The sequence below is a fragment of the Coregonus clupeaformis genome, chromosome 1, assembly GCF_020615455.1.
Source record: "Coregonus clupeaformis isolate EN_2021a chromosome 1, ASM2061545v1, whole genome shotgun sequence".
Classification (NCBI taxonomy): Eukaryota; Metazoa; Chordata; class Actinopteri; order Salmoniformes; family Salmonidae; genus Coregonus; species Coregonus clupeaformis.
In genome coordinates, this window is record NC_059192.1 from 74,814,427 (window position 1) to 74,842,269 (window position 27,843).

General features: G+C 48.0%; 1 protein-coding gene across 2 annotated transcripts in view; it reads right to left on the reverse strand.

Annotated features, from left to right (window-relative positions):
* LOC121576911 (inactive rhomboid protein 1-like) overlaps positions 1–27,843 on the reverse strand; it is a 71,643-nt gene that overhangs the window by 25,678 nt on the left and 18,122 nt on the right. Inside the window, exons 2-11 of one of the 2 annotated variants that reach the window (XM_045224903.1) lie at positions 14,873–15,031; positions 14,337–14,476; positions 13,920–14,066; positions 9,405–9,630; positions 8,753–8,959; positions 8,195–8,323; positions 7,861–8,030; positions 7,094–7,351; positions 6,239–6,350; positions 40–114 (exon numbers count right to left, since the gene is read on the reverse strand). In XM_045224903.1, the coding sequence (XP_045080838.1) occupies positions 40–114; positions 6,239–6,350; positions 7,094–7,351; positions 7,861–8,030; positions 8,195–8,323; positions 8,753–8,959; positions 9,405–9,630; positions 13,920–14,066; positions 14,337–14,476; positions 14,873–14,995 (1,587 nt within the window). In that variant the 5' untranslated portion in view covers positions 14,996–15,031. The remainder of the gene's footprint in view (positions 1–39; positions 115–6,238; positions 6,351–7,093; positions 7,352–7,860; positions 8,031–8,194; positions 8,324–8,752; positions 8,960–9,404; positions 9,631–13,919; positions 14,067–14,336; positions 14,477–14,872; positions 15,032–27,843) is intronic. The other variant, XM_045224906.1, reaches the window with a different exon arrangement.

Below are 27,843 nucleotides of genomic sequence, written 5' to 3' on the forward strand. Positions count from 1 at the left end.
GATCAAATTAGTCCATTAGCCTAAAAAAGCTACACTTACCGAATTTGGTCCCACCCAAAAGTTTTCTTGTTGCACAAGCTTGACATTTTCATAAACACCTTTATTTCTCAAAACCTAAAGAGAGAGAGTGGAAAAGCCAAAGGTTTTACAAAGTAAAATGCAAAGACATAACACATTGATTCAATGGATCACTTATCACATAAGGCACAACCTTCATAGCTTTGGAGCACCTTAAATGACATTTTGGAAAAAAGGAATTCTCAGCTCCATCATTCATTGAATCAGATGGCTCATTCATCACAAAACCAACTGATATTGCCAACTACTTTAATGATTTTATCATTGGGAAGATTAGCAAACTTAGGCATGACATGCCAGCAACAATTGCTGACACTACACATCCAAGTATATCTGACCAAATTATGAAAGACAAGCATTGTAATTTTGTATTCCGTAAAGTGAGTGTGGAAGAGGTTGAAAAAGTATTGTTGTCTATCAACAATGACAAGCCACCGGGGTCTAACAACTTGGATGGAAAATTACTGTGGATAATAGCGGACAATATTGCCACTCCTATTAGCCATATTTTCAATTTAAGGCTACTAGAATGTGTGTGCCCCCAGGCTTGGTGGGAAGCAAAAGTCATTCCGCTACCTAAAAATAGTAAAGCCCCATTTACTGGCTCGAATAGCCGACCAATTAGCCTGTTACCAACCCTTAGTAAACTATTGGAAAACGACTTCCTCTGAAGCTGCCTCCTCTCCTGGTTCGGGCAGGCTTCGGCGTTCGTCATCACCGGCCTTCTAGCCACTGGTGCTCCTCATCTCATCATTCCATTTGTTTTGTCTTGTCTATTACACACACCTGTTTTATATCCCCTCATTAGTACATGTATAAGTGTTCCCTCTGCCCCCTTGTCCTTGTGGGTGATTGCTTAGGAGAGTGTAGCTCGGTTGAGCTCCATGTATTTTGTATTGCCGGGGTATATTTTCCCTATGTGCCTGTTTGGTTCCAGAGCGCCTGTTTTGCACACTGGACTGTTTGACGCAATTCTGCGTAACTCTGTATTCCGGAATAAACTCTGTATTCTGTGATTTACCCTCCTGTGCCTGACTCCTTCAAATCACCCATCACAGAATCACCCACCCGTAATGGAGTCAACAGGAAAGGAGCGCATGCCTGGAGTCGTGCACGGGTCCAGGAGCATTCGATGATACTAGCCAGCTTGGGAGAAGCGATGGATCGGGTTCTCCAGGTCGTCCAACCCCTGGAGAGGAGAGGACCCGATCTATCGGGACCAGCTGGGCGACCGGATCCAGCCACCCACACCCCAGCAACCAGAGGGATCCATATATACGACCACGGGATTTCGACGGGACAGCTGCTCTCTGCCAGGGATTCCTCCTCCAACTGGAGCTCTACTATTCCAGTATCAGCCCGGCCCCATTGGAGCGGGAGAAGGTGTCCGCCCTCGTCTCCTGCTTCTCGGGGAAAGCCCTGGAGTGGGCCAACGGGGTCTGGAATGAAGGAGGAGCTGCGTTGGACAACTACGGGGAGTTCGCTCGTCTCTTTCGGGCTGTCTTCGATCACCCGCCCGAGGGTCGAGAGGCGGGCGAGCGGCTGGTCCACCTGAAGCAGGGGACGAGGACCCTGGAGTTCGCCCTGGAGTTCCGGACTCTAGCAGCTGGGTCCGGGTGGAACGAGTGGGCCCTCATCGACCACTTCCGGTGCCATCTGCAGGAGGACGTCCGAAGGGAGCTAGCCTGCCGGGACACCATGTTGTCCTTCACTCAACTGGTGGACATGGCCATCCGGTTGGACAACCTGCTGGTGGCCAGAGGACGTCCTGGAGGGGCCTGCCCGTTCCAACCCTGCCCGACTCGGATCACGAGCTGATGGAGCGGCGATTCGGGAGAGCAGAGGACGACAGCGCCAGTGTCACTCTGGTGGCACGAGAGGACATTTCACTGCACGATGTCGTCAGCATTCTTTTGGGTCTGGAGGCGGCAGGCAGGGCACTCTCGCGTCACCCCAGGTATTGTACACCCACACTCGTTCAGAGCCCTCTGCTGCGCACTGTACCCTACCCATCCACTTTCCTGATTACATTGTAGTTCCCCAGTGTAAGGCTCTGGTCGATTCAGGCGCAGCTGGGAACTTTATGAACAGGTCATTTTCACACAGTCTAGGCATTACATTGGTTCCCCTATCCATTCCACTCCCCATCAGAGCACTTGACAGTCGACCATTAGGGTCCGGGTTCGTTAGGGAGGTTACAGCAACAGTCACTATTGTTACCCACGAGACTCATCGCGAGCAAGTCACTTTTTTTATATTATTGAGTCTCCTGCTTTCCCTGTTGTGTTAGGTATTCCTTGGTTAGCACTCCACAACCCCACATTTTCATGGCCGCAGAGGGTTCTCACGGGGTGGTCGCGAGAGTGTCAGGGTAGGTGTCTCTGTGTTTCCGTTGGTGCAACCATAGTGGAAAGTCCAGACAGTACCTCCACTGTGCGCATTCCCCTCGAATACCTCGATTTGGCGCACGCGTTTTCCAAAACGCAGGCGACCAAGTTACCACCTCATCGGGCGGGGGATTGCGCGATAAACCTCCGGGTAGACGCTGTGCCTCCCAGGAGTCATATGTATCCCCTGTCACAGGCTGAAACGGAGGCTATGGAGACATACGTCACCGAGTCCCTACGCCAGGGGTTTATACGTCCCTCTACTTCGCCCGCCTCCTCAAGTTAATTTTTTTGTGAAGAAGAAAGACAGCGGTCTGCACCCTTGCATTGATTACCGATCACTGAACAAGGGGACGATACGATTTAGTTATCCTCTCCCCCTCATTCCTTCGGTGATCGAGTCAATGCATGGGGTGCGCTTCTTCACAAAATTAGATCTCCGGAGTGCGTACAACCTGGTGCGTGTCCGAGAGGGGGACGAGTGGAAGACAGCATTCAGCACAACCACAGGGCATTATGAATACCTGGTGATGCCTTACGGTTTGATGAACGCTTCATCCGTCTTCCAGTCCTTTGTAAACAAGGTGTTTCGGGACATGCTTGGTCGCGGTGTAGTGGTCTACATCGATGACATTCTGGTGTATTCCTCTACGTGCGCCGAGCATGTGTCCCTGGTTCGCAAAGTACTCCGTTTATTGGCTTTGCCAACTACTATCGGAGGTTTATCCGGGGCTTTGGCAAGGTCACAGCTCCCATCACATCTCTGTTGAAGGGTGGGCCATCCCGGCTCCGCTGGTCTGGTGAGGCTGACAGGGCCTTTAGCAACCTGAGGGGTCTGTTCACCTCTGCCCCGGTACTGGCCCACCCCGATCCATCACTACCATTCGTAGTGGAGGTGGATGCGACCGAGGTAGGGATAGGCGCGGTCCTATCTCAACGCTCGGGCATGCCACCCAAGCTCCGCCCCTGTGCCTTCTTCTCCAAGAAGCTCAGCCCGGCGAAGCAGAACTACGACGTTGGTGATCGGGAGCTGTTGGCTGTTGTCCGAGCCCTGACCGTGTGGAGGCACTGGCTCGAAGGGGCGAAACACCATTTCCTCGTCTGAATGGACCACAGTAACCTAGAGTACATCGGGGCAGTGAGGAGGCTGAACCCTCGCCAGACCAGGTGGGCCCTGTTCTTCACTCGGTTTGATTTTACTCTATCATACATCCCGGGTACGAAGAACATGAAGGCAGATGCACTGTCACGGCTGTACGACACAGAGGAGAGGCCCAGAGACAACACCCCCATACTCCCGGCCTCCTGCATTGTGGCGCCAGTAGTATGGGCGATGGACGCGGATATAGAGCAGGCGTTACGCACAGAGCCATCTCCACCTCAGTGTCCAGCTGGGCTGCAGTACGTGCCTGCTCTTGTCCGTGACCGTCTACTGGGCACACACGTCCCCCTCCTCTTTTCACCCAGGTATCGGCCTTACAGTGCGCTGCCTGACCGGAAAGTACTGGTGGCCAACCTTGGCTAAGGACGTGAGGGTGTATGTCTCCTCCTGCTCAGTGTGCGCCCAGAGTAAGGCACCTAAGCACCTCCCAGCGGGTAAGTTACAGCCTTTACCAGTTCCACAACGGCCATGGTCTCACCTGAGTATTGATTTCCTTACTGATCTTCCCCTCTCTCAAGGTAAACACCACCATCCTGGTCGTTGTGGACCGCTTTTCCTAAGCCTGCCGCCTCATTCCTCTGCCCGGTCTCCCCACGGTCCTGCAGACTGCGGAGGCCCTGTTTACACACGTCTTCCGGCACTACGGGGTACCAGAGGACATAGTGTCTGACCAGGGTCCCCAGTTCACATCCAAGGTCTGGAAGGCGTTCATGGAACGTCTGGGGGTCTCGGTCACCCCGAGTCTAATGGGCAGGTGGAACGGGTAAATCAGGATGTGGGTAGATTCCTGCAGTCCTACTGCCAGGACCGGCCGGGTGAGTGGTCGGTGTTCGAATATGCCCAGAACTCTCTCCGTCACTCTTCCACTAACCAAACACCATTCCAATGTGTTTTAGGTTACCAACCGGTTCTGGCACCGTGGCACCAGAGCCAGACCGAGGCTCCTGCAGTGGATGACTGGTTTCGGCCCGTGGAGGAGACTTGGAATGCTGCTCACGTCCACCTCCAACGCGCCGTGCATTGTCAGAAGGCCAATGCTGACCGCCACCGCAGTGAGGCCCCGGTCTTCATACCGGGTGATCGGGTCTGGCTCTCAACCCAGAATCTGCACCTCCGCCTGCCCTGCCAGAAGCTGAGCCCGCGATTTGTGGGGCCGTTCAAAGTCCTGAGGAGGATAAACGAGGTTACCTATAGGTTATTACTCCCACATGATTATCGTATTAACTCCTCGTTCCATGTGTCTCTCCTCAGGCCGGTGGTGGCTGGTCCGCTCCAGGAGTCTGAGGTGTAGGAGGTCCCTCCGCCTCCTCTGGACATTGATGGGGCCCCGGCGTACTCCATCTGTTCCATCCTGGATTCGAGGCACGGGTGGGGGGCATTCAGTACCTCGTGGAGTGGGAGGGGTACGGTCCGGAGGAGCGGTGCTGGGTCCCGGTGAGGGATTTCCACAGTCGCCATCCGGCTCGCCCTGCTCTGCCTCCTCCTGCCTGTCCCCGAGGCCGGTGTCGGCGCGCTGCTGGAGCTGCGCGTCAATGGGGGGGTACTGTCACGACTTCCTCCGAAGCTGCCTCCTCTCCTGGTTTGGGCAGGCTTCGCCGTTTGTCGTCACCGGCCTTCTAGCCACTGCCACTCCTCATCTCATCATTCCATTTGTTTTGTCTTGTCTATTACACACACCTGGTTCATATAATAATAATAAATAATATGACATTTAGCAGACGCTTTTATCCAAAGCGCCTTACAGTCATGCGTGCATACATTTTTGTGTATGGGTGGTCCCGGGGATCGAACCCACTACCTTGGCGTTACAAGCACCGTGCTCTACCAGCTGAGCTACAGAGGACCATATCCCCTCAATAGTACTTGTATAAGTGTTCCCTCTGCCCCTTTGTCCTTGTGGGTGATTGATTAGTGTGAGGAGAGTGTAGCTCGGTTGAGCTTCGTGTATTTTGTATTGCCGGGGTATATTTTCCCCGTGTGCCTGTTTGGTTCCAGTGCGCCTGTTTTGCGCACTGGACTGTTGACGCAATTCTGCGAAACTCTGTATTCCGTGATTTACCCTCCTGCGCCTGACTCCTTCAAATCACCCATCACAGCTATTTTACAGTAAACAAATTGACAACACACTTTCAGCATCCTTATAGAGAAGGACATTCAACAAGCACAGCACTTACACAAATGATTGGCTGAGAGAAATTGACGATGCAACTGATGCAAGTAGTAAAATTAGATTTAAAAAACTGATAAAAAACACCTTATGGAACAGCGGGGACTGTGAAGCAACACAAACATAGGCACAGACACATGCATACACACACACGATAACATATGCACTATACACACACGTACACATGGATTTTGTACCGTAGATATGTGGTAGTGGTGTAGGGGCCTGAGGGCACACAGTGTGTTGTGAAATCTGTGAAAGTATTGTAATGTTTTTAAAATTGTATGAACTGCCTTAATTTTGTTGGACACCAGGAAGAGTAGCTGCTGCCTTGGCAACAGCTAATGGGGATCCAAAATAAATAAAAATAAAAATAGCAAAGATGATACACCCGTCACTGTAACTTTTAGAACACAAACTACAGCAGAAAATCAGTGTACTGACCGAGTCGACGGTCTCGTGCTGGGAGAAGCCCACAGGGGCGATGCCGTAGAGACACACAGTCAGGATGGTGATCAACAGGTGGACAAACATGATCCAGTACGTGAAGAAAGGCCTGCAGGGACACACACACACACACACACACACACACACACAATATTAATACGGTATCCTAGACAGTACAGCAGCTTGCCTCCTCTGTTAGAAACAGTATCTCATAATCTCAGTATGTCAGTATCTCAGTATCTCAGTATCTCAGTATGTCAGTATCTCAGTATGTCAGTATCTCAGTATGTCAGTATCTCAGTATCTCAGTATCTCAGTATGTCAGTATCTCAGTATCTCAATATGTCAGTATCTCAGTATCTCAGTATTTCAGTATCTCAGTATCTCAGTATGTCAGTATCTCAGTACGTCAGTGTGGGCTTCCCACTGAAAACAGCTGCAGCCACTAGGAGAAAAGTTAGTAGTGTACACCTGTGTACACCATTGTTTCCCACATGGACTTGGGAGTGGGCCATCTGTTACTGAGTCACACAGTCCTGGTGTGTCTAGAGGCCAGGTCAGTCACAGAAAAAAGGTGCTTTCATGTGAGTCATTGTGCAGTAATGTTTGGGAGCCACTGGTTTACACTATCCTGTGATGACTCATGCTGTATCTTATCTGGGGCCAACTCAGACACTACAGCTGTGACTGGGCTCTTCCCCTGTAGTATCATAAGATGTTAGACGTGACCATGTTAAAGTGCGACTATGTGACCACGCCAGAGTTGAAGTCAATTGCATAGCAATGTAGCAAATTCTGAACTTGAAATTGAAATTCAAGAATCTGAGAATCCTCATTGACAATAAAGTGTACCTGTGGTCGGCCATGTCCTCTATCTGTTGCTGGACGAAGCTGTCGATGCGTTTGCGGTAGGTTCTGTTGGTGAGCCGTCCCACCATGCCTAGGCCGTAGGGCCTCTTCTCCCTGGCGAAGAGCTTCTTGACGGGCACCGTGATCCGCTGGCCTCGCCGCTGTCTACTCACACTCACCACCTCCTGCCGCAGACGCACCGTGGGCTGGACCAGAGAGGGCCCAGGTTCTTTACCCTTACGCCAGCCTCTTTCTAGGGGTCTGCGGAGCGATTGAGAGGTAGAGGGAGGAGGAGGAGAGAGAGAGAGAGAACAATATGGTAGCGGAGGAGAGGGAGAGAGAGAGAGAGAGAGGGTCAGAAGAGGGTGTGTGTTAGGTGAAAACAGGGTCCAGTAGCAGCAGCAACTTGTGTCTGTCTGTGTGTCTGTCTGTGTGTCTGTCTGTGTCTGTGTGTGTGTCTGTGTCTGTGTGTGTGTGTGTCTGTCTGTGTCTGTGTGTGTGTCTGTGTGTGTGTGTGTGTCTGTGTGTCTGTCTGTCTGTCTGTTTGTGTGTCTGTTTGTGTGTGTGTCTGTGTTTGTGTCTGTGTGTCTGTGTGTCTGCGTGTCTGTGTGTGTGTTTGTGTGTGTGTCTGTGTGTGTGTCTGTCTGTGTGTGTGTTTGTGTGTGTGTCTGTGTGTGTGTCTACTGTCTGTGTGTGTGTGTGTGTGTGTCTGTGTGTGTGTGTCTGTGTGTCTGTGTGTGTGTCTGTGTGTCTGTCTGTCTGTGAGTTACAGCATCAGGTGACTCCTCTCCAGTTCGTTCTTGTCCAGGGTGCCACCTGTGAGGTCACTCTTATCTGCAACTGTGTTAGACTCCTCCTCTTTAATGGCGGCCTCAGACGGAGAGTCAAAGACATCGTCTGCATAAGTAGACAGCTCCTCATCTCCTATCCTCAGACCATCCTGCATGGAGGAGAGGAGAAGGAGGAGGAGGAGGAGGTGGAGGAGGTGGAGGAGAAGAGGAGGTGGAGGAGGAGGAAAAGATAGGAAGAGGGCCAGGAGAAACTGTGTGAGTGTGTGTGGTGAATGTGTGATGGGACGGTTGTGTGTATGTGAGTGTTACTCACCCTAGCAAAGAAGGAGGTGTCCAGCTCGTCAGGGAAGTCCACTGTGTCGTCCTCCAGGAAACTCACTGGCATGAAGCTCCGTCTGCGACACCGCCGGGCAGCGCCCTCCCTCTCCCAAACCGTATGGCCCTGACACACACCATCATCATCATCGTTGTCATCATCACCGTCAATGTAATACCCTCTGATATACATTTATTGCATGAAAATACATTACTGGTGTGTGTGACGGGTCAATTCAATTTCAATTCCGTCAGTAGGAAGTAAACTAAATTTCAAATAGAAATGGAATTGACCCCAACCCAGAATCAAGAACATACCCAGTAAACAAAGGGTAGACAGTATCCCCAGACCAGACAACACAAATTATTGTCCTCTCTGACTTCTGACAACCAGCTGTGAACAGTGGCCATTATAGTTATTATAGTTGACCTCTGGAGGCGGGATTAGCCCTGCATCGTTCAATGTTCCAGTTATAGAATACACAATACTCTACTGGATAACAGACCACACACACTCTGATCTTCGCCTCTGTCTCACTGTCTGTGCAACACACACCTTGACCAGCGCGGCGGTGGCCTTGAAGCTCATGACAGCAACGGACTCTCGTTTGCGTCTACGTGGTAACTTGTTGAGTGCGGAGCGCGAGCTGGAGAAGGAGCAGAGTGAGGTGGCACCAGGGGTGATGGGGGTCTGGGGTACGCTGTAACCATCTACCTCCATCACCAGGCGGAACGCACGGCCCCGCGCCAGGGGGTCCACAATCTACACACACACACACACACACACAGAGGCAGACACTGTATTGTCCAATGCTGTAGTAAACAGCACGGAGGCAAGTATATTATTTTAGGTTATTTAGTGGTGAACTCACATGCTAAGTGGCTACATGACAGGTCAAGTTCACAGTCATATCAATACGCAGGTTACCATAGTGATTGACCTATAATAGTTGCATTACTCCATGTATTAATACACATCACATAGGAACTATATCACCCGAAATAAGCGAAATATAAATTCTGATATCTATATTGAATTGTATTGAATAACGTCATTGTTCCCAAGGGAGGCATATAGGATTGATATTGGGTAAAGAAACACTACACATCACCTTCATCAAAACACAACACATGACACATGCACAGATGTATGGTAAGAGAAAGAAAGACAGTCTATGAACGTCTGTCTGTGGGCGGCGCTGCCATACCCTCTGCATGCCATAGGGGTGGTGGTGGTGGTGTGGGGGGAGGTAGAGGGGTGGTGGGGTCTCAGTGCTGGTTAGAGACAGGTTGTCCTGGCTGGACAGCTCCATCTCCCTCATCACCTGGGCCTTGAGACGGCCGTAGCGCAGGTTGCAGTGCTGCAGGCTCTTCCTCCGCCATCGCTGGGTGCTGTCGTTTTCCTTACTGACCCCGAACCAGTCTGCCGTGCCCCTGAGGGGACAGAGAAGGAGGTTAGATCAAGGTGAGTCTCAGTTCAGGGATGTCCTTGGTTAGTAATAGTCAGTTATAACAGTTTAAATTGAGTTAAAAGAGAAATGGCACTAAACAAACACTCTGTCTACGAGACAGTATTTGGGTTGAGTGTGAGCTCTTTTCTTTTCAGAGAGTGTACAGAAAAGACAGAAACAGATTATAATAGCAACCCAGGCATGGCAGTGGGTTTGTAGTTTATTTGTATATTGAACGTGGTCATTTGACATTTGGATTAGGATATCACCATGTGAGTGTTCCCCTACTCCCTCTGACCCCACAGTTTCAAACTCTGACCCAGTGTAAAGCCTGAGACATTTGGAGGGACTGACCAGGCCAGGGCATTAGTGTTGTGCGTCAACACTCAGTCAAACGATGACAGAGTACAGCAGGATTACATCAGTTCTACTCACACAGAGAGGAAGTCAACTCCAGTTGACAAATATGTGCCTTGACATGCCACTCACACAAAACCATGCTCAGACACACACACTAAAACCCTAATGCATGGACACACACGCATGTACTCACGCAAGCACATGCGCACGTTCACACACTCATAAAACCCAGTGACAAACAGGTGAATCCAGACTACAGTCCTCATTCTTCTTCATTCTTGCATATATGAATGAGCTGATGTTCTCTGTTAGTCCTGGGCAGATGACCAGGCCCCTGGTGAACATCTGTGTTTGTAGGAGTGTCTCAGAGAGGATAGAAGAAGTGTTCTGTGAAGAAGCAGGATGTGGGTCGGGGAGTAGAGGACACTCAATAATAACACAATCTCCATCATTAGAGAGAAACCAGCCAGCTGGGGAAGCCTTTTAAGGCTGCACACTGACACGGGAGAGAGGGAGGGAGGTGCCACACTAATTCGTCCTCCCGGGAGGCAGGAATGTTTTAAGAGGGGTCACAGGTTTGGGTTGGGAGGGTTTAGGAGGGTTGGTTGTCCCACTGGCTATCATAAGTTGAATGCACCAATTTGTAAGTCGCTCTGGATAAGAGCGTCTGATAAATGATGTAAATGTAAAATGTAAATGTAAATTTAACCCTAATTTTAAAAATGTGGAGTTCATGCCTAAACTTAAACTTAAACACTTTGAAATGTTACATTTGGAGCAACTTCAAAATGTGATGTTTGGAATAACTTAGAAATTGAATGTTTGAGAAACATGGATGAATGTATAATTCTGACGCGAGACTGTGAGAGCTACTTGCGTTTGAGTGTGTGGACGTGTGTGTGTGCAGCCCTCTGTGTGTCACAGTCACACCCAAACTAAATAACACAACAACAACTGGTTCATGAGTACACCAGTCTGCCAAGCGGCAACGATTGAAACTACATCAGCCCACATCAATAGGCTTTTGATATCCTCAAGGTAGGGTTGGCTGGGGCACACAGTGTGCTCTAACATTCACAGTCATTGCCTACCTCATATTGGGAAGCTTAGCTATTTATACAAAAAGCTATAAATCTGCCACTCAAAGAAAGACAAAGATGCAAAAAGAAAATACTGCCCTATAAAGGATATCCACTTATGCTACCACTTTGACAACCATTCTGGGAATGGCACATCATCAGAGATCATCCAAATCAACAGCTATAGCCAGTAGAGCCAGAAGCTACTGCTATTATTCCACTACCAGAGGCATACTGACAAAGGACTGTTCCCTTGCAAGAAATGCGTAGCTTTGGGAGAGACATTTAGTGAGGGTTGAACGTCCTTATTTACATCACACTGATCAGTGCTATCAGGGCCTTGTTCTATTACATGTTAGTCACTTTGCAGAACCTAACATCGTAAAAACAAGCATCTCTCAACTATGACAAATAAAACGAAAAATGGCTCCTTTGTAAAATACTTTCAGTGATCCCTCCCTCCCTCCCTATTCCTCTACGCAGTCCCACACTGTCTTACCTGTCCAGCAACCCCCCCCGCATTCCATTCCAACAGACTAACGTACCTCTCCCCACTCTTCCCTCTAGTCTTCCTGACTATCCAGGCATCCGCCCCACCCCAAGTCCTCCTAACTGTCAAGTCCGTCCCAGTCCCAGGAGGCAGGTAGGGTCATGCCTCAGGCTCACACAGAGCTGCAGCAGGCTGGAGCCACAACCACATACTGTCCTGGTCTCACCCCTAACCCCTGTCCAACCTCTGACCCCACGCAAACCTCTGGTTCACAGCTGCTGAGAACAATCAAGGGTCAATTGAGGCTGAGCGCTGCTATACATCCACTGGGTGCTGATGTGAAATGTACTTCCATTTAGTAGTTTGTTCTTCCCGGAGACGGTTAACCAAACGGCCTGGCAAAGCTGATGATACTCAGACCAAATAATCACACTAGGAGAATGTGTTGTCTAGAAGCCATTGCTGGCTGACCTCCAGTGTGACTCCTAAATAATTGTCTTTCTCCTGCAGCACTGCGCACTTTGAGATGCAATCCAACAGACTTTGAATTCAACAGAATTAGATTTGCTCTCTGAACTTGAGAGCAACTTAACGCAGTGTGATCTTCTCGTCTGTATCTCCTCCAGGGATCTCTTCAATTCCCTAATCTCCAGGCTATGATCTGTGATCCGTCTACTACGCTTAAAAGTATTCAGTATCTAGTTCTCCTCAAAACTGTCTTCTCTCTCTAATATTCCTTTAATTCAATTCTAAACTTGAGGTTGTGAGCTCTTCCCACCTTCTCTCTCCAGCTGCCTGATCCTCAGTGGGAATGGACAACAGATCTACAGATCTGCTCTCTATGAATCTCTTTTCCCACCTTCCTAACACACTTTTACACACCTCTCCCCCTTTCTCTATCTCTCTCTTGTTCTTCCTTGACTCTCTCTCTCTCTCTCTCTCTCTCTCTCTCTCTCTCTCTGTCAGCTAGCTGAGACAAAGGAGTCTTCCATAAAGAGATTGACTCTCTCTCTCTCCTACTCTCTCTCTCTCTCTCTCTCTCTCTCTCTCTCTCTCTCTCTCTCTCTCTCTCTCTCTCTCTCTCTCTCTCTCTCTCTCTCTCTCTCTCTCTCTCTCTCTCTCTCTCTCTCTCTCTCTCTCTCTCTCTCTCTCTCTCTCTGTCCCTCTCTCACTCTCTGTTTGGGGAGTGTGTGTAAACAGGCCAATGCTCCCACTACGTAACATACCAGCACTTCTCAGGAAGAGAGAGAGATTAGGAGGACAGAAAGAAACGAGGGAGGTTGTGTTACAGGAGTGGGTTGCAGTTCCAGAGCGCCCCACTAGGTGTCATCCTCCGACAACCTTAGGCCCCTCCTCACTCACAGTCGGGAATAATCATCTTCCTATTGGTGTCACCTGTGGCTATCTGATTCACCTGTGTATTTATGCCCTCACTTTCCTGTGTTCCCTTGCTCAGTTTTCTCTGCTAGTTTCACTATGCCAAGCAGTACTAATCAGTGTCTGATCGCGGGACGTATGGACAGGTACGTGAGAAGTGTTCTCCCTGTTTATTTATTTCGTATTTTTGGCTGTCTGCCTGTTTTTTGGAGTCTTATTTGCTCCACCTTCATTTTTCGTGTAAAGTCTGTTATTTTGTATCCTGGCTTCTGGACCATCAGTAAAGTTCCTTATTGCACCATCTCTGCCTACTGTCTAACCTGCACCGCACCTGGGTCACACCTCACACCAACCCTTACGAGAGAGAGAGAGAGAGAGAGAGAGAGAGAGAGAGAGAGAGAGAGAGAGAGAGAGAGAGAGAGAGAGAGAGAGAGAGAGAGAGAGAGAGAGAGAGAGAGAGAGAGAGAGAGAGAGAGAGAGAGAGAGAGAGAGAGAGAGAGAGAGAGAGAGAGAGAGAGAGAGAGAGAGAGAGAGAGAGAGAGAGAGAGAGAGAGAGAGAGAGAGAGAGAGAGAGAGAGAGAGAGAGAGAGAGAGAGAGAGAGAGAGAGAGAGAGAGAGAGAGATTCCTCCTGAGTCACAGGTCATGTGATACCTTCAAGGGATTCTAAAACGGTATTGACACATGATCTTAATCTAAGGAACCGTTGTTCCTTTCTTTTCTTCCTCCCTCCCTCTCTCTCTCTCCCCCTCCCTCCTCCCTCTCTCTCTCTCCTCCTCCCTCTCTCTCTCTCTCTCTCCCTCCTCCTCCCTTTCTCTCTCTCTCCCCCTCCCTCCTCCCTCTCTCTCTATCTCTCCCCCTCCCTCCTCCCTCTCTCTCTATCTCTCCCCCTCCCTCCTCCCTCTCTCTCTCCCACTCCCTCCTTCCTCTCTATCTCTCCCCCTCCCTCCTACCTCTCTCTCTCTTACTTGATGATTTGTTTGGAGATGGACGAGCAGCGCCGGGTGACCAGTTTGGGGACACAGGAGCGCCTGCGGAGTACAGACACCCGTCGGGGGCCCCTCTGGCCCTTAGGAGGGACCGTGTTGACCCGCTTGAAATGCACCCTCTTCTTACTACACACACACACCAGACGGGGGGGAGGCAGGTAGGCAGAGCAGGAGAAAGGAGGAAAGCACAAAGAGAAAGGAGGGAGAGTGGGAAATAAAAGAGAGAAAAGGAAAAATATCAATAAAAAGAGTTCAGATCAGCTGGAAGAAGAGGAAGGAGAGACAGTAAAGTCCGGGTTTAGAAAATATATTCAGGGCATGCAGTAGTAGTAAGCAGTTAAGCAAGGAGAGTGGATGTTGTGGTGTGTGATACACGCATTGTGTGTGGTGTCTCACCTCTTGATGGTCTCTGTGATGGAGGGCTGGCGCTGCAGAGGGGGTCGGAGATAATTGCTGGGGTCAAAGGTTGCAATGCCTGATTGTGTGTTCTCACCGGGCATGCTCACACTGCGCAGGAACCCCTGCCTCTTGACCGGCTGCAACACACACCAGACAACAAAAAGATATTGCTCCTCAATAGCTCAGTGGATTTACTGTAGCTGGTGTCTATTGTACGCTTGCAATGCATCTATTGAACCTGTATTTAGGCCAGATTACAGTAACTGTACCTGTATGTAGGCCAGATTACAGTAACTGTACCTGTATGTAGGCCACATTACTGTAACTGTACCTGTATGTAGGCCACATTACAGTAACTGTACCTGTATGTAGGCCAGGTTACAGTAACTGTACCTGTATGTAGGCCACATTACAGTAACTGTATGTATTGTGTGTGTTGTACCTTTGTAAGTGTGTTTTCAGTGTCTATGCAGTTGCATTGTATCTGTAATGTAAGATGTGTGTGAGTGTGAGTGAGAGGTGTTTCCTCATACCTGTATGAATGTTAAGTGCTCATCCAGGGACAGCTGTGGGGGGATGTCCACTCTGAGCCATGGAGGTTTCTTCCTCTGCAAACTGCTGCTCTCCTGGGGCTGGCTCTGGCTGGGCTCAGCCATGCTCTCTACTGCCCCCTACCGCGCTACACCTGCCAGCTGGAGACACAGGGAGAGGAGAGATGTGAAACAGAAGTTCAGAACACACACACATACACACACATACACACACACACACAGTAGCCGTACTACAGATAAACCCAGTGATCTGACTCAGAGCAGAGCGCATTGAGCAGCTTTATTGAGTACTTTTCATGATTGGGAAGTTCCCTAATCCTAATGCTGCCTGCCAGCCCATCACAAACAGACAGACTGCCCTCCAAACTGGACACACCCTTCCCTGCGTCCACTGTCTGTCTGCCCATCTGGACACACCCTGCCCTGTGTCCACTGTCTGTCTGCCCATCTGGACACACCCTTCCCTGTGTCCACTGTCTGTCTGCCCATCTGGACACACCCTTCCCTGTGTCCACTGTCTGTCTGCCCATCTGGACACACCCAGTCTGCTCTGGGCCGTCGTATTCACTGCCTCTCTTCCATTCTGTGTAGTCACATGTCTTCGTGTCGGGTATGCTATCACCGTACCACTGCTTGACCAAGGCAGACCTATGATTTCCATGTACTGTTCTTTAAGACTTTGTACTACTATGTTCTCTCACAAGGGGGCAGTGATTTCCTCTAAAACTTCTCCTCATCCAACAACACTCAACGTTGTATTTACAGTTAGTCTTTGAACTCGGCCACCCCCGCCGAGGACGTTCACATGCACACTCACACACACAACCTTTATACAGTAAACCTCTAACGAGCTGCTAATCAAGGCCACCCCCTGGAAGCAGCCGTCAGCACCTGAACTGCTGGATCAAAGGAACAGCCTGACTCAAGTATAATGAGGGGTTCAACTCCACACACTGAGGAATCTTGTGGACAGAACCACAGACAGGGATTGATTAAGATACTATACACATACAATTCAAACCTAAACCCACACCGTCTCCAGACAGGCAGGGGGTTTCTCACTAAGAAGGAGTTGACTAATACATTGTTTGCCATGTGTCAAGAGCTAGGATATGATCTTTGATGTAAGCCTTAGGCAAACTTGTATTAATATAATCATTCATCCATTCAGCAGGTTGGTCTTGGCTGGAGGCTGTAAGGCATTGAGGCATTGCTGAGGCTGTGTTTGGATGCTGTCCCATGTCTGTCTGGTGACAATGTGGGATCTAACTATGATCTGGATAGGAAGTCCTGGAGCCAGCCGACTTTAGATAAGTGTTAAATAGGAGATGAACATGAAAAGGACATCTGAATGAAGCGTACAGTACCATTCAAAGATTTGGACACACCTACTCATTCCAGGGCTTTTCTTTATTTTTACTATTTTTTACATTGTAGAATAATAGTGAAGACATCAAAACTATGAAATAACAGAATCATGTAGTAACCAAAAAAGTGTTAAACACAATATATTTTATATTTGAGATTCTTCAAATAGCCACCCTTTGCCTTGATGACAGCTTTGCACACTCTTGGCATTCTCTCAACCAGCTTCACCTGGAATGTTGTTCCAACGTTCTTGAAGGAGTTCCCACATATGCTGAGCACTTGTTGGCTGCTTTTCCTTCACTCTGCGGTCCGACTCATCCCAAACCATCTCAGTTGGGTTGAGGTCGGGGAATTGTGGAGGCCAGGTCATCTGATGCAGCACTCCATCACTCTCCTTCTTGGTAAAATAGCCCTTACACAGCCTGGAGGTGTGTTGGGTCACTGTCCTGTTGAAAAACAAATGATAGTCCCACTAAGCCCAAACCAGATGGGATGGCGTATCGCTGCAGAATGCTGTGGTAGCCATGCTGGTTAAGTGTGCCTTGAATTCTAAATAAATCATAGAGAGTGTCACCAGCAAAGCACCCCCACACCATAACAACTCCTCCTCCATGCTTTACAGTGGGAAATACACATGCAGAGATAATCCGTTCACCTACTCTGCGTCTCACAAAGACACGGCGGTTGGAACCAAAAATCTCAAATTTAGACTCCAGACCAAAGGACACATTTCCACCGGTCTAATTACCATTGCTCGTGTTTCTTGGTCAAAGCAAAGTCTCTTCTTCTTATTGGTGTCCTTTAGTAGTGGTTTCTTTGCAGCAATTCGACCATGAAGGCCTGATTCACACAGTCTCCTTTGAACAATTGATGTTGAGATGTGTCTGTTACTTCAACTCTGTGAATAATTAATTTGGCCTGCAAATTCTGAGGCTGGTAACTCTAATGAACTTATCCTCTGCAGCAGAGGTAACTCTGGGTCTTCCATTCCTGTGGCGGTCCTCATGAGAGCCAGTTTCATCATAGCGCTTGATGGTTTTTGCAACTGCACATTTTCCGTATTGACTGACCTTCAAGTCTTAAAGTAATGATGGCTGTCGTTTCTCTTTGCTTATTTGAGCTGTTCTTGCCATAATATGGACTTGGTCTTTTACAAAATAGGGCTATCTTCTGTATACCCCCCCTACCTTGTCACAACACAACTGATTGGCTCAAACGCATTAAGAAGGAAATAAATTCCACCAATTAACTTTTAAGAAGGCACACCTGTTAATTGAAATGCATTTTAGGTGACTACCTCATGAAACTGGTTGAGAGAATGCCAAGAGTGTGCAAAGCTGTCATCAAGGCAAAGGGTGGCTATTTGAAGAATCTAAAATCTAAAATACAGTGGGGAAAAAAAGTATTTAGTCAGCCACCAATTGTGCAAGTTTTCCCACTTAAAAAGATGAGAGAGGCCTGTAATTTTCATCATAGGTACACGTCAACTATGACAGACAAATTGAGAAAAAAATATCCAGAAAATCACATTGTAGGATTTTTTATGAATTTATTTGCAAATGATGGTGGAAAATAAGTATTTGGTCACCTACAAACAAGCAAGATTTCTGGCTCTCACAGACCTGTAACTTCTTCTTTAAGAGGCTCCTCTGTCCTCCACTCGTTACCTGTATTAATGGCACCTGTTTGAACTTGTTATCAGTATAAAAGACACCTGTCCACAACCTCAAACAGTCACACTCCAAACTCCACTATGGCCAAGACCAAAGAGCTGTCAAAGGACACCAGAAACAAAATTGTAGACCTGCACCAGGCTGGGAAGACTGAATCTGCAATAGGTAAGCAGCTTGGTTTGAAGAAATCAACTGTGGGAGCAATTATTAGGAAATGGAAGACATACAAGACCACTGATAATCTCCCTCGATCTGGGGCTCCACGCAAGATCTCACCCCGTGGGGTCAAAATGATCACAAGAATGGTGAGCAAAAATCCCAGAACCACACGGGGGGACCTAGTGAATGACCTGCAGAGAGCTGGGACCAAAGTAACAAAGCCTACCATCAGTATAGACACTACGCCGCCAGGGACTCAAATCCTGCAGTGCCAGATGTGTCCCCCTGCTTAAGCCAGTACATGTCCAGGCCCGTCTGAAGTTTGCTAGAGTGCATTTGGATGATCCAGAAGAGGATTGGGAGAATATCATATGGTCAGATGAAACCAAAATAGAAATTTTTGGTAAAAACTCAACTCGTCGTGTTTGGATGACAAAGAATGCTGATTTGCATCCAAAGAACACCATACCTACTGTGAAGCATGGGGGTGGAAACATCATGCTTTGGGGCTGTTTTTCTGCAAAGGGACCAGGACGACTGATCCGTGTAAAGGAAAATTAATGGGGCCATGTATCGTGAGATTTTGAGTGAAAACCTCCTTCCATCAGCAAGGGTATTGAAGATGAAACGTGGCTGGGTCTTTCAGCATGACAATGATCCCAAACACACCGCCCGGGCAACGAAGGAGTGGCTTCGTAAGAAGCATTTCAAGGTCCTGGAGTGGCCTAGCCAGTCTCCAGATCTCAACCCCATAGAAAATCTTTGGAGGGAGTTGAAAGTCCGTGTTGCCCAGCGACAGCCCCAAAACATCACTGCTCTAGAGGAGATCTGCATGGAGGAATGGGCCAAAATACCAGCAACAGTGTGTGAAAACCTTGTGAAGACTTACAGAAAACGTTTGACCTGTGTCATTGCCAACAAAGGGTATATAACAAAGTATTGAGAAACTTTTGTTATTGACCAAATACTTATTTTCCACCATAATTTGCAAATAAATTCATTAAAAATCCTACAATGTGATTTTCTGGATTTTTTTTCTTCTCATTTTGTCTGTCATAGTTAACGTGTACCTATGATGAAAATTACAGGCCTCTCTCATCTTTTTAAGTGGGAGAACTTGCACAATTGGTGGCTGACTAAATACTTTTTTCCCCACTGTATACTTTGATTTGTTGAACACTTTTTTGGTTACTACATGATTCCATATGTGTTCTTTCATAGTTTTGATGTCTTTACCGTTATTCTACAATGTAAAAAAATAGTAAAAATAAAGAAAAAGCCTTGAATGAGTAGGTGTGTCCAAACTTTTGACTGGTACTGTATGTAAGACTGAACAGACTAACAACATTTTTGGAGTTTTGTGGTTCATTTTGAAAAATGTCTCAGAGGTCTTTGGTCTTGCCATCAAATCATGAAAAGAACAATCATCTCTTATACTGTAATTGATTGTTGAGGCTGAATATTCAGACTAACTGAAGTCAAGTCCAACAAGCTGTGTGCTATTCAATACCAGCAGACTCACTAGCCAGCCAGGCAGTGAGAGGGGCTGTTTCCAAACCCAAGATAAGGGAGTTTATGGAAATAATTCAGAAAAAAGCAGCACATAAGAATGTGCAGTTATTCCTCGGCTGGCTGTGTTCTGTGTTCTGTGTGTTCTGTGTGTTCTGACAGTCATTCTGTGGTTGGTTCTAGAAACCTGTGTGCTCCTGCATTCACGTAAACGCTGCATATGTCAGCTCAATCGGAAATTACCTTTACATTTCTATTGCGCAATCTGTAACGGTTCAGCGATCCAGATTGAATAGAGCTCAGAGAGTAAACACACTCCTACAAATAGCATCTCACCAGAACAATACGACCACATCCTATGGCCACACTATGGCTATGCACGCACACACACACACACACACACACACACGCACACACACACACACACACAAAGACAGTTGCATGTACACACACACACACACTGCGGTTAAGGCTTTAGTCACAAGTTTACAGTATGAGAGCTAAATGCACTTCCTCTCTCATCCCCCCTTTGACACAAAATAGCACTCAACACATTGTTTGTTATTTCATGATCCCTCTATCGCTCTATTCCTCTTTCACCCAGTCAGTTTTCTATATCTGTGTGTGTGTTTGTGTTGTGTGTTCTGTGTGTGTGTGTGTGTGTATTGTAAGGCTTTAATCCTGTAGTGGACCACATGATGATACCCCTCCTCCTGTATGTCAGCCTAGAGGGAGATCAGGACAGGAATTGGATGGGTGATGTCATAAACATCAAGAATCTCCAGGAAATCCCCCTGCACCAGGAGTCAAATGGAACTGAATGGAAGTGAGTTTTCATGGAATGGAACTGAATGAATGGGTTTGAATGGGTTTGCTCTTGTGTCATGCACAAGAGCAAACCCATTGGTGTTGATTTCCCTGCAGTATATGGATGGATTTGGAGAGACAGAGACGGATCTTTTCTTACAATTACACAACTACAGTAACTACAGTAACTACAGTAAGTACTTGGGCCTGTTTTGCATTCAGGGACATTTCCTCCAGACACATCTTGTTGAAATTCAACAGAATGTCACTTTGTATAAAATAGTTGTCCAAACATTGTCTTCTCCTACCCTGTTTGCTGTGCTCATGGAAAGAGCTTTGCACTGTACAGTACTGGGGTTGAATGGAGCTCAAGTTACTCCTCATTGTGTCTATTTCAATGGCCTTGCACTTTCCAAACCAATCGTTCTCCTACTCTCTCTCTCTCTTTCTCTTTCTCCTACTCTCTCTCTCTCTCTCTCTCTCTCTTTCTCTTTCTCTCTCTCTCTCTCTCTCTCTCTCTCTCTCTCTCTCTCTCTCTCTCTCTCTCTCTCTCTCTCTCTCTCTCTCTCTCTCTCTCTCTCTCTCTCTCTCTCTCTCTCTTTCTCTCTCTCTCTTTCTCTTTCTCTCTCCTACTTTCTCTCGCTCTCTCTTTCTCTCTCTCTCTCTCTCTCTCTCTCTCTCTCTCTCTCTCTCTCTCTCTCTCTCTCTCTCTCTCTCTCTCTCTCTCTCTCTCTCTCTCTCTCTCTCTCTCTCTCTCTCTCTCTCTCTCTCTCTCTCTCTCTCTCTCTCTCTCTCTCTCTCTCTCTCTCTCTCTCTCTCTCTCCTACTCTCTATCTCCCCCCTTCTCTCCTTCCTTTTCTCTCTCTCTCTCATTTCAACCTTCCTTTCTCGAGAACAGCAATGCCAAGCTGCTTTTTTATGACATTATAATTGGCACAAGGTCAGTGTAACCTTACAGAGCATGATCCCAGCTCTTCTCATTTCAGCTTGACAGAGCATTGTAGAGGAGCTCTGCTTTCTTTATGCTTTATGGACTATGGACAAACCAATAAGCCTGATAGCATCTCAGACCAAACAGTGATGATATTTCCTCTCATGTGCCATGTAAATGGACTTGTGTGTTTTGCATCTTTGGCTATAATCAATATTTGATGTGTTAGAAAAAATCTAATCCTGTTTTTTATATTTGATGTGTTTCTGGTATTTATTTGTAACTATTTCTGATAAAGGGATCAACAGCATCTCAGTTCTACTGAACCAAATGCCACTTTAACCCAATGAACCCGTCATCTGCTCCTAGATCAGTCCTAGTTATGCCTCCCTCCCCTTCCCCCCTATGTGACATCAGAGGTCTGTGTACTGGGTTTTGATTTGTGCCAGATGTTACAGTCATATCTCTCTGTGTGTGTGTGTGTGTGTGTGTGTGTGTGTGTGTGTGTGTGTGTGTGTGTGTGTGTGTGTCGTCCAGTGATGGATGACCACATTTTGTCGCCTCCTTTCTAACAGCAGTGTCCTGTTGTGTGTGTGTGTGTGAGTGTGTGTGTATGTGGTGTCCCTCTTCCGGGGCCTTCACTCGCTTTGTGTGATTACAACAGCTCACATCTGTTGCAAAAATACAAGGAGTTAATAAAACATCTGCCTGACAACAGTGAGCATCATAGAAAAGACAGCAGAGAAACTAGCCACCGTTGGTATAGATTACCAGCCTCTGGAAAGAAAAAGGCACATTGAAAGTACGACCTACAGTAATGAAGAGGGTGTGCTCATTGACACAACTTGAAGTCTATTGTATTTGCCGTTCATCTCGCTACCATACTGGAAAGATAATTGATGGATTATGGAATTGATGGATCTTTTTAGAGGTTCAAACGAGAGGTCACGTTTTAGTTTGACTCCACTAAGGTTCACCTAAAATTTTCCAACAAACCAGCCACACCAACATCATTATGATAACCCCAGCAGCAAGATGGAGCCAAAATATGATCTGAGACAAGAGAAAATACAGTCATCTTCTTTGTATTCCAACTCATTCTACTATTGACATATGTCACCAAATTTAATCTGGTATTACAGGTCTATTCTATTTACCTCAATCCTCAGGCCCAGTGGTCAACCAGGAAACAGGGGGGGAGCAATGAGCTTTTGACTAAAGATTTCCTCACTTCAAATCCATGTGCCATGTGTAACCTCAAATTTACCCAAGTCTCCCATGAACATCAATACAAGATTTATGAGAAAACCTGTTTTGTGCGTTCCTCAAGTTAAGATCCAGTCCATAATGCATTATGTATAGCCTTCATCAGAGCTTTTAAACAAAATACTAAACCATCTAGATCCACCAAATAGATAAAGTGAGTGAAAGTCAACTAGAGGAGTTCTATGTGGATATTTCCGTCTATGAAAGACATTATTGTATGGGGAAAGCAGAGCACGACGCAAGACTGAAAAAAGTGCTGGAAGCAACAAGGAAAGCAAACTTGAAACTGAACAGAGAGAAATGCCAGCTTGTGACGGACTTGACTTTCGTTGGAGACATCATCAGCAGTGAAGGCATCAGACTTGACCCGAAAAAAATATCTGCTGTTGATAACATGCCAAAACCAAAGAGCAAAAAGTCCAGAGGTTTAACGGCATGGTCAACTACATGAATATGGATTTCATACAGGTTATCAAAGCGTCTGCAAGCGGTGGTGTTCAGCCTACAAACCTCTGAATACAGGGAGGTAATCCATTCCATTACACGTGAAAAGGTCAGCTCCTACCTTTTGGTCTGGTCTCTCAGCTGCAGGGTGGGGCTTTAATGGCTCTGCTGGTATTTCAGACATGCAGTTTGATAATTTGTCTGTCACATTCTCCAGACACAGACTCCTACTCCCTGTATCCAGAGGTTTACATTTCAGTCATTTAGCAGACGCTCTTATCCAGAGCAACTTACAGTGCATACATTTTCATACTGGCCCCCCGTGGGAATCGAACCCACAACCCTGGCGTTGCAAACTCCATGCTCTACCAACTGAGCTACAGAGGGTTTGTAGGCAGAACACCACCACCGCAGAGATAACCTGTATGAAATCCATATTCTCCTGACACGGGCTGGCAAGTGAAGTCTTCAGCGATAATGGACCGCAATTCTCTAATGCAAAGTTCAAACAATTCAGCAAGGACTGGGACTTCGTCCACACTACATCAAGTCCACACTTCCCACAATCGAACAAACTGGTGGATAAATCTGTTCAGACAGTGAAGAGACTGATGTACTAATCAAAAGACAGTGGAACTGCTTTCTACAGGAGACTGCTTGTATACCGCACGACGACACTTGAGTGTGGGTTTTGACCAGCACAGCTCCTCATGGGATGCAGACTGAGGACCAACTGACCCATCAAGGAAAACCTCCTAAAAACGAAAGAGGGAGAGAAAGTGAGGAAGTTCAAGGAACAACAAAAACAAAGCAAAAGTTCTACTACGACAGAGGGACAAGAAACCTACCTGAACTCCAACCTGGGGACAACGTGAGGAACAAGACACCTGCATGAACTCCAAACTGGGCACAACGTGAGGGACAAGAAACCTGCCTGAACTCCAACCTGAAGACTACGTGAGGGACAAGAAACCTGCCTGAATTCCAACCTGGGGACAATGTGAGGTACAAGACACCTGCCTGAACTCCAACCTGGAGACAACGTGAGGGACAAGAAACCTGCTTGAATGCCAACCTGGGGACAACGTGAGGGACAAGAAACCTGCCTGAACTCCAACCTGGAGACAATGTGAGGTACAAAAAACTTTCCTGAACTCCAACCTGGGGACAACGTGAGGGACAAGAAACCTGCCTGAACTCCAACCTGGGCACAACCTGAGGTACAAGAAACCTGCCTGAACTCCAACCTGGGACAACCTGAGGTACAAGAAACCTGCCTGAACTCCAACCTGGGGACAACGTGAGGGACAAGAAACCTGCCTGAACTCCAACCTGGGGACAATGTGAGGTACAAGAAACCTGCCTGAATGCCAACTTGGGTACAACGTGAGGGACAAGAAACCTGCCTGAACTCCAACCTGGGGACAACGTGAGGGACAAGAAACCTGCCTGAATGCCAACCTGGGGACAACGTGAGGGACAAGAAACCTGTCTGAACTCCAACCTGGGGACAACGTGAGGGACAAGAAACCTGTCTGAATGCCAACTTGGGGACAATGTGAGGGACAATAAATCTGCCTGAACTCCAACTTGGGGACAACGTGAGGGACAAGAACCTGCCTGAATGCCAACTTGGGGACAACGTGAGGGACAAGAAACCTGCCTGAACTCCAACCTGGGGACAACGTGAGGTACAAGAAACCTGCCTGAATGCCAACCTGGAGACAACGTGAAGGACAAGAAACCTGCCTGAACTCCAACCTGGGGACAACGTGAGAGACAGGAAACCTGCCTGAATTCCATCCAGGGGACAATGTGAGGTACAAGAGACCTGCCTGAACTCCAACCTGGAGACAACGTGAAGGACAAGAAACCTGCCTGAACTAACAACCTGGAGACAACGTGAGGGACAAGAAACCTGCCTGAATGCCAACCTGGGGACAACGTGAGGGACAAGAAACCTGCCTGAACTCCAACCTGGAGACAACGTGAGGTACAAAAAATTTCCTGAACTCCAACCTGGGGACAACGTGAGGGACAAGAAACCTGCCTGAATTCCATCCAGGGGACAATGTGAGGTACAAGACACCTGCCTGAACTCCAACCTGGAGACAACGTGAAGGACAAGAAACCTGCCTGAACTCCAACCTGAAGACAACGTGAGGGACAAGAAACCTGCCTGAATTCCAACCTGGGGACAATGTGAGATACAAGACACCTGCCAGAACTCCAACCTGGAGACAACGTGAAGGACAAGAAACCTGCCTGAACTCCAACCTGGAGACAACGTGAGGGACAAGAAACCTGCCTGAATGCCAACCTGGGGACAACGTGAGGGACAAGAAACCTGCCTGAACTCCAACCTGGAGACAACGTGAGGTACAAAAAACTTTCCTGAACTCCAACCTGGGGACAACGTGAGGGACAAGAAACCTGCCTGAACTCCAACCTGGGCACAACCTGAGGTACAAGAAACCTGCCTGAACTCCAACCTGGGGACAACGTGAGGTACAAGAAACCTGCCTGAACTCCAACCTGGGGACAATGTGAGGTACAAGAAACCTGCCTGAATGCCAACTTGGGTACAACGTGAGGGACAAGAAACCTGCCTGAACTCCAACCTGGGGACAACGTGAGGGACAGGAAACTTGCCTGAATGCCATCCTGGGGACAACGTGAGGGACAAGAAACCTGTCTGAACTCCAACCTGGGGACAACGTGAGGGACAAGAAACCTGTCTGAATGCCAACCTGGGGAAAACGTGAGGGACAATAAATCTGCCTGAACTCCAACTTGGGGACAACGTGAGGGACAAGAACCTGCCTGAATGCCAACTTGGGAACAACGTGAGGGACAAGAAACCTGTCTGGACTCCAACCTGGGGACAACGTGAGGGACAAGAAACCTGTCTGAATGCCAACCTGGGGAAAACGTGAGGGACAATAAATCTGCCTGAACTCCAACCTGGGGACAATGTGAGGGACAAGAAACCTGCCTGAATGCCAACCTGGGGACAATGTGAGGGACAAGAAACCTGTCTGGACTCCAACCTGGGGACAACGTGAGAGACAGGAAACCTGCCTGAATGCCAACCTGGGGACAACGTGAGGGACAAGAAATCTGCCTGAACTCCAACTTGGGGATAACGTGAGGGACAAAGACAAAATAAACACATGGACACAGAAAGGAACAGTGATCACTGAAGTACAGCCAAGGTCATACAACATATAAAAAGAAAATGGCGCTGTTCTACGGATAATTCGTTGTGATCTTCTAATGGGCCAGCAACAGACCATCAGGACACAGACACTGTTGAAGAGGCTGAAAGCACAGCTCTGGCAGCAGCCCAGCATGAAGAACAGACCATCAGAAGATCCATACGGCAGTGAAAGTACCAGAAATACTTATTGAGAGTTGTTAGGGACTCTAAGGACCAGAAATAATTATTGAGAGTTGTTAGGGACTCTAAGGACCAGAAAGACTTATTGAGAGTTGTTAGGGACTCTAAGGATCAGATAGACTTATTGAGAGTTGTTAGGGACTCTAAGGATCAGAAACACTTATTGAGAGTTGATAGGGACTCTAAGGACCAGAAATACATATTGAGAGTTGTTAGGGACTCTAAGGACCAGAAATACGTATTGAGAGTTGTTAGGGACTCCAAGGACCAGAAATACTTATTGAGAGTTGTTAGGGACTCTAAGGATCAGAAATACTTATTGAGAGTTGTTAGGGACTCTAAGGACCAGAAAGACTTATTGAGAGTTGTTAGGAACTCTAAGGACCAGAAATACTTATTGAGAGTTGTTAGGGACTCTAAGGATCAGATAGACTTATTGAGAGTTGTTAGGGACTCTAAGGACAATAAATACTTATTGAGAGTTGTTAGGGACTCTCGGCTGAATCCGTGACAGTACCCCCCCCTTGACGCGCAGCTCCAGCCGTGCGCCGACCCTGGCCTCAGGGACGGCCAGGAGGACGCGGAGCAGGGCGAGTCGGATGACTCTGGTGGAAATCCCTCAACAGGGAGGGATCTAGGATGTCCCTCCTAGGGACCCAGCACCGTTCCTCCGGACCGTACCCCTCCCACTCCACGAGATACTGCAGACGCCTCGAATCCATGATGGAACGGACTGAGTACGCCGGAGCCCCCTCGATGTCTAGTGGGGGCGGAGGAGCCTCTCGTACCTCATTCTCCTGGAGTGGACCAGCTACCACCGGCATGAGGAGAGACACACACATGGAACGAGGGGTTAATGCGGTAATTAATGGGCAGTTGTAACCTATAACATACTTTGTTCAATCTCCTCAGGACTTTAAATGGCCCCACAAACCGCCGACCCAGCTTCCGGCAGGGCAGGCGAAGGGGCAGGTTTCAGGTCGAGAGCCAGACCCGATCTCCCGGTGCATACACCGGAGCCTCACTGCGGTGGCGATCGGCGCTCGCCTTTTTCCGCCTGATAGCCCGCTGCAGATGGACATGCGCAGCGTTCCATGTTTCCTCCGAGCGCCGAAACCTCTCATCCACCGCAGGGGCTTCGATCTGGCTCTGATGCCAGGGTGCCAGGACCGGCTGATAACCCAGCACACACTGAAAAGGCGTAAGATTAGTGGAGGAGTGGCGGAGTGAGTTTTGGGCTATCTCTGCCCAGGGGATATACCCCGACCACTCCTCCTGCCGGACCTGGCAATAGGACCTCAGAAACCTACCCACATCCTGGTTTACTCTCTCCACCTGCCCATTACTCTCAGGGTGAAAACCCGAGGTCAGGCTAATCGAGACCCCCAGACGTTCC